Genomic DNA, 7,429 nt, shown 5'->3' on the forward strand with positions numbered 1-7,429 from the left:
ATGGTGCTCGACTTGGACCAGTTTCGCACCGACAAAGGTGGCGACCCCGAAGCCATCCGCGAGACCCAAAGGAAGCGGTTCAAAGATGTGACGCTCGTCGACAAACTGGTCGCCGCCGATACGGAGTGGAGGAAATGTAAGAGCCCCTTCGTGTCTGTCACGGCGGCTAACGATGCTAACGATGCTAGCGGAGCGGAGCGAGAGGAGCTCACGCCAAACTCCGTTCGCAAATCTGGCATTTTGTATCGTTAGTACGAATAGAGCTGTATGTTACATCCCATCTGCGATATTTAAAGACGTCGAGTATTTTTAGGACCAAGTCTTCCATTCAGTACCTTGAACTGTTTGAAAACGGCTCTAAAACATATCTTTTTTGTACCAGATGTGCTCGTTAACTCCTCGCTCCGCCACGGCGGTGCGGCCGGCGGAAGGCTCGCGCAATACACCGCAGTGGACCGCGACACATTTCAGTGAACTAGTTAAAGTGCTGCTTAATGCGTTTTTTTTCGCGCCGTATTTACCACTGGATACTATGTTAATAGGGTGTGAACGAATTTACCTTGTAGAGTACGCGAGCTTCTGTCAGCAGCGTTGGCAGCAATTCACAGCCAGATTTGAACGAGGTTCCCACGGAGGAAGAAAGCTAATGTTAGCGTAGCTAGCAGCGGCTGAGAACCCTAAATAAACCTTATGTTTGTTCTCCACGGAGCCTGTCGTTATGTAACATCAGGCTGTTGTATAGATATATAAACACCAACCTCCAGTGACTCACATTCCCACCATTTAAATCAGCAGAAACCATACAGGAGGTTGGCTAATGCGGGGAGCTAGCTTAGCGATGCCGGGTAGCAAGCAGTCTGATGCAATCCCAGCCTGCAGCATGACAAGTCAACCCTGCGGTGTCGATCCATTCTGATCCAGCATGGCACCACGAGCGAGCTATTATTCATATTTTAGTACATAGGTGCTCGTGGTTAAGTGACAAGTATTTTTTGTTTACATATCTTCATTGGTTTTGAGAGGGAGAGGGTGCTGAAGAAGGGCCACACCTGTCACCAGGTTACCAGTCCTGGTATTCCCCCCCCCACACACACACACACACACACACACACACACACACACACACACACACACACACACACACACACACACACACACAAAAGCAAGCTACAGTCCCAGAAACTGAGTGACTTTTATTTCACCTCCCAACAGGCCGCTTCAGTGCAGACAACCTGAACAAAGCGAAGAACCTCTGCAGCAAGAGCATTGGGGAGAAAATGAAGGTACGGAAACATCTGGACATTCAAAAGACAGAGGGTTTTTTCCCTTCCCTGTCTCAATCTACATCAACGATGATTGTCTCTGTCAGTATATTTCTGCTAACCAATCCTGAGAGGGAGAGTTTAACTTTTTTTCATGCATTCTTTAACTTCTTTCTTGTGTTGTCAATGCAGAGGAAAGAGCCAGTGGGGGAGGATGAGCCTGTGCCTGAAGAAGCACAGAACGTGGAGTCCTTAACGGCTGAAATACTCTCGGTACGACGGGTTTATGCACTTTCCGCTCACCCCACCTGTGTGGTGGCCTTTTTTCTTGCTACAGACAAATCTACATTTTTCTTTTTCTTTTCTGTATCAGCCCCTGACGGTCGGCCAGATCAAGAAGGTGCGCCTGTTGGTGGACGAGGCGGTGGAGAAAGCCGACAGCGAGAGGATGAAGCTGGAGGCGGAGCGCTTCGAGTACCTGAGAGAGATCGGCAACCTTCTGCACCCGTCGGTGCCCATCAGCAACGATGAGGTGGGTGGTTTGACACAGTCCGGTTAAAGTAGGAGCCCATTACTCTGCTCGGATTTGATGATACACTTGAAGTCGCTGTTAATCCATCGGTCTTCGCCAATGAGTTGGATTAGGTAATAAATGGTGCAGCAGTTATCGGGAAGTATCGTAGGGGTTGATGAAAAGATGGACAGCACTGTCATGTCTGCACGCTAAATTTGAGAGCTTAGTGTAAAGAGACTCTCACCCACTCTCATCACTTGTCTTCAAACTGCAGCTTCAAACCTTTTAACTTCAAACTATAAACAATATATATTTAAAAAAAGAACAGTCACAAGCATCAGGTGGCCTGATGGGACCGTGTGCAACAGAACTCAGAAACCATGGATCCTAAAACTGCTGCTTTGCTGGACTACACGTCATCATTAATATCAACTGGAAGAGATTTGTTCCAGCAAGCCGAGGACGGACGTTCAAAAGCTCGTGTCTGCTGCGATCTCTGTGTGCGCGCACTGTGAGTGTTGTGTGAGCGCTGGAAGCCCCGCCCCCTCGAGCCCCGCCCTGCATGCAGGCGGACAACAGAGAGTGGAGGATTGCGCTCTGATCCGCGCTATTTTAATAGTATCGATACATCAAAATCCTATCGTTTTTAACGTGCGGGTACCGCGCTACCTTTTTAGTATCTATATACCGTGCAGCATTACAGAGTAGTGTAAAAACAAAAGTATTTAAATCGGCTCAGGCACCGGAAGAAAGCACCGAAATCTGCGTTGCTTTTCGGTCCGGTAGGTACCGGACGTGTTGGAACTCGATACCCAACCCTAGTGCTAACGCTACGAAGGTGATGGGGGCAACAATTGATTCCTCACCGTTTAGTCTCACAGAAACGCTGTAGCCAGCTATCTGGCCCGTTAGCTCCGGCTAGCTCCTTGTTAGCGAATCCTTCAGGCACTGAAGCTGCGCCGTCAGTCCCCTCCAATATAGCTTTGCTCAGGACTCTTTGCTTGGCATCTTCTGACTCACACTGAAGCTTTGCATGCGTCGTAAGACACGTCCATGTTTAGATGCTCAGACGCGGAAGTGGAAACCATATCCGCCAGATTTGAAACCATATCTCTGACGTATTATTGCTACGGTCTAATTTTATTAAAAACTTAAACGTCTGCCGCCGCTTCGAAGCGGGCCCCGCCCCCAAAGGGTTATTGACTTCCTGTCAGTCGACCAATCACCTCAATGTAACCCTCCCTGTGATTTCCTCCCAACAGGACGCAGACAACAAGGTGGAGCGTACCTGGGGCGACTGCAGCGTCCAGAAGAAGTACTCCCACGTGGACCTGGTGGTCATGATCGACGGCTTTGATGGAGAGAGGGGAGCTGTTGTGGCTGGGAGTCGAGGCTACTTTCTGAAGGCGAGTGTGACTGTTTTGCTCCCGTTACATTTTACTCTCCGTGGCCTTGATTTCCACTGCAATATATGTCCTGCATCTCTATGGAAACAGCAGAGTACAGAGAGAGAAAAGATGTCTGCAGTATAACAAAGTTTAACTTCTTTAAAATAATTGGAAAGCAATAGAATCTATACATCCAATATGTTTTGTTAGATTGTTGGTAGAAAATTGAGGCTCTACTTGCTATATTTATCTATACTTTTTCTGTTCGTTCTACAACTTATTTTCTTTTTTTACAGTTGTTGGTTAGAGCAAAGTGTTTTTTGGGGATGCAAATTTGGAACAGGACATGTAGAATAAAATGTTTTTGCATCAATAAAGTTTTCTTACAGCTTCTGACTATCGTAAACGGTGTAGATCTGGGGATTGTTTGAAGAAAAAAACATGGGGTTCAGAGGGTTAACACATGCAGGACAGACTGAGCAACGTTCCCTCTCCTTTTTGAGATCACACACACACACACTCTCACACACTTAGGAGAATAATGTGCATCCACAGGCGAACCGCTACAGCCCTTTTGTGTCCTGAGACTGAAGAACCCGGTTGTTTTCTCTCCTCTGTTGTGTTCAGGGCCCCCTGGTGTTCCTGGAGCAGGCCCTGATCAACTACGCCATGAGGCTCCTCCACTGTAAGGACTACACCATGCTCTACACGCCCTTCTTCATGAGGAAGGAGGTCATGCAGGAAGTCGCCCAGCTCAGCCAGTTTGACGACGAGCTTTACAAGGTAAGGAGGCTTCTCCGGAATTCCTCAACGGCTCCTCTCAAAGAGAGACCTTGTGTCCCGCTAATGAGAAGAAATGATTTGAAGTCGCTTGGGAATCAAACACCGGCCGTATGGAAGCCAGTTTCAGAGTGGGATGTGCAGGCGTCCACATACTACCATGAAGTGTAGTTCATGAAGTGTAGTTATGCCCCCTGGAGGCTCAAAGGAGTACTGCGCGTAGTTAGGTAGTACTAGCAGTAGTACACGTTGTGCTGTGAGGAATAGTTTTCAGCTTCCAGCCACTAGAGGAGACGCTTCTGAACCTTCTAAGCTGTCAAACAGTTCACTGCATTTAAAATCCGTTTGATTATGTTGACATGATTTTGCATCATGGTAAAAATATGAATGTGGTTTATTGTTAAAGGGAGACGCTACAAGTGAATAGTGTACACATGTGAATAATAGATGCCACTATTAAACTTCCCCAGTTTATTGCTGTGATTAAAGACAGTTATTTATTTATAGTTTTCTGAAAATGTATTTACATATACAGTCAACGGACATAAAGAAACAAAAACAACGTTTCGTCATGTTTTTAGTAATACTATGTTGTATACATCAGGCTATGAATGTTATTTGAACACACCCCTCAGTAAAAACTGGATATTTGGGTGGAAGTAAGAGCTACTGAAGAGGAGATTTGTCTCTGAGGCTGAGTAAACAGCCTTTTTAATAATAAAATATAATATTTCTGAAAAAAAAATTCCCAAACCTTCCTCGTCCTGGGAAAAAATTAAATAAAAAAAACCTTTCCCGTGTTTTTTTCTTCTTCTTTTCCTGTCCCTTGCTCCTCCTCCTCAACCCCTCGTGCCCTTTTGACCCCCAGGTCATCGGAAAGGGCAGCGAGAAGTCGGACGACAACTCCGTCGACGAGAAGTACCTCATCGCCACCTCCGAGCAGCCCATCGCGGCCTTCCTGAGGGACGAGTGGCTCAAACCCGAGGACCTGCCCATCCGCTACGCCGGCTACTCCACCTGCTTCCGGCAGGAAGTGGGCTCCCACGGCCGAGACACCCGCGGGATCTTCAGGGTCCACCAGTTTGAGAAGGTCAGTCGGGTATTCCCAGACTTTTCGTCTATTTTGAAATGCAACATGCGGATGAGTAAGCGACGGAGGGTCTCGGGGGTCTTTGCAGATCGAGCAGTTTGTCTACGCCTCACCGCACGACGACAAATCGTGGGAGATGTTTGACGAGATGATCGGGACGGCAGAGGAGTTCTACCAGACGCTAGGAATTCCTTATCGCATCGTCAACATCGTCTCTGGTAGGTCTTCCCCACTCACAGACCCTGAAGTACTGTCATACTGAAATTAGTATGACAGTTCTTTGGTGGGGCTCTTGAGGTGATGGTAATTCATCACGGTGTTACACAATTGAAAGGAATTCTCCACTCAAAACATGATCCTACCAACCCTCTGAAGCCAAACAATTTCTTTAAACAATCGCCAAAACGACACCATTTATCACAGCCAGAACCTGTAAAAATAGTAATAGCTGTCCAAATTTCATCTTTCCTACGGCCCTTGAACACAACATGTCAGAAAAAGCAACCGAATCTTAAGCTTAAAATTGTGATATTTCGTCAAAAGCATTTTATTCCAAAATCTTGCCCCGTAGAAACCGTTTGAGGAAAAAAAGAAATTCTGAGCTCCTCAGCGCAACTAAGAAGCCATGATGGATTCAGCTGAGACAAACATTCACAAGACTATTATATTAATATATATTAGTATGAGGTACCTCCATTTGTTCCCCCCAACATTGTAACATTTGTGCTAACTTGGAAACACAATGTATGTATAGATATATAAATGCCTGCAGTCCAAAACGCCCACTTGTTTACTTACTAGTAATAAAGAAGTAATTGGCAACTATGTAGTTGATAATCATAAAGTCCTTTTTATATATCAAAGATGGCAATAATCCAGTAATAATTCCAGTTTGTCAAATGTGAGGCGTTGCTGCATTCCCGTCTGATATTCACGTGTAACGGAACATGTCGGCTGCTCTTTGATCAGCAGAGAGAAATGAGATACCGCTAACGTCCTGCTGCCGTACGTCTGCGCAGGTGCCCTGAATCACGCCGCCAGCAAGAAGCTGGACCTGGAGGCCTGGTTCCCCGCCTCCGGTGCCTTCCGAGAGCTGGTCTCCTGCTCCAACTGCTTGGACTACCAGGCCCGCCGCCTCCGCATCCGCTACGGCCAGACCAAGAAGATGATGGACAAGGTGAGCGCAGACGGAGAGCTCGGTTCCAGGATGCGGTCGAGGCCCCTCCCCCTCTAAACACGCCTCCTCTCTGTGCGTCCCGCAGGCCGAGTACGTGCACATGCTGAACGCCACCATGTGCGCCACCACCCGCGTGATGTGTGCCATCCTGGAGAATTACCAAACCGAGGACGGCATCGTCGTGCCAGACGTGCTCCAGCCGTTCATGCCGCCTGGTAAGCTGTGTGTGTGTGTGTGTGTGTGTGCGCGCGCGATTTTACTGATATGGATTATTGTTGTGGTTTTAATAATGCATTTGTTTGAATGATTAAATGTTTTTCTTTATTTTTCACACCATCTTTTTTTCTTTCTTTCCCCCGTCCAGGTTTGACTGAGTTCATAAAGTTCGTTAAGCCCGCTCCCATCGACCAGGAGACGTCTAAGAAAGCCAAGAAACAGAACGAAGGCGGGAAGAAGAAGAAGCAGAAGCAGGCCGGCGGGGACCAGAACCTTCCCGACGCCATGGAGACCATGTCCGTCAACGACTCGTAGCTTCGTCACGCAGAAAGACGCCGATGGAGCGGAGAGCCTCCTGTGTGCTGATCCTGGGTCAGCGGTGCTGTTACCGTCGATGGAGGACAGGCTCCGTCACATCTGTCTGTCTGAATGGATGCTGTTCATCTCGGCTGTTCTTCCCCACAATCACATGGAGCACCCTGTCTGTCTGCCTGTCTGTCCCTCTGTCTGTCCCTCTCTCACCTCAGCACCTCTTGCTGCTCAAATTCCGGCTTCACTTTATTGCAGTAGTTTGGAAGACTTAAACTTTCCGAGTACATGTTTGTCTGCAGCTTTTCGGGGTCTCTAACGGGCAATAAAAGGTTTTCATTTACTAGTGTTACTGATCGGTAACTGAAATCTCCTTTCATCCGCTTTTTTTACGAGATCAAAACCCGCATCTCTTCTGTCAAATGCAGTTAATACGATTCAGAAATGGATCTCGATCAATGATCGGGTATTTGAACCGGTCTGATTTAGACTTCCCTTCATCTTCCTCTTCGACCACAATCATCATCATCTTCGACCATTTTGCGCAACGTCATTGTCGACCATAATGCTTTTCCTGTCTTATGATTGAGACATTGTATGAACTCTTAATTATATATATCTATATACACAAATGATTGAGCATTGATGAAGTTGCACTATGGTAAAACAAATATTAAAAACCTTTGATATGGA

The 7,429-nt window shown here is 46.9% G+C and overlaps 1 protein-coding gene across 1 annotated transcript; it reads left to right on the plus strand.

Moving 5' to 3' along the window:
• Window positions 1-7,429, plus strand: sars1 (seryl-tRNA synthetase 1; the record flags this gene model as incomplete). The annotated part of the gene is made up of 11 exons (XM_079226386.1): window positions 1-136; window positions 1,213-1,283; window positions 1,455-1,535; window positions 1,636-1,794; window positions 3,039-3,182; window positions 3,792-3,947; window positions 4,813-5,034; window positions 5,123-5,252; window positions 6,054-6,211; window positions 6,297-6,426; window positions 6,576-7,429. The coding sequence occupies 11 exons, from the start codon at window positions 1-3 to the stop codon at window positions 6,740-6,742; spliced, it is 1,554 nt and encodes a 517-aa protein (XP_079082512.1). The 3' UTR covers window positions 6,743-7,429.

The sequence above is a fragment of the Taurulus bubalis genome, assembly GCF_910589615.1.
Source record: "Taurulus bubalis genome assembly, chromosome: 11".
Lineage (NCBI taxonomy): Eukaryota > Metazoa > Chordata > Actinopteri > Perciformes > Cottidae > Taurulus > Taurulus bubalis.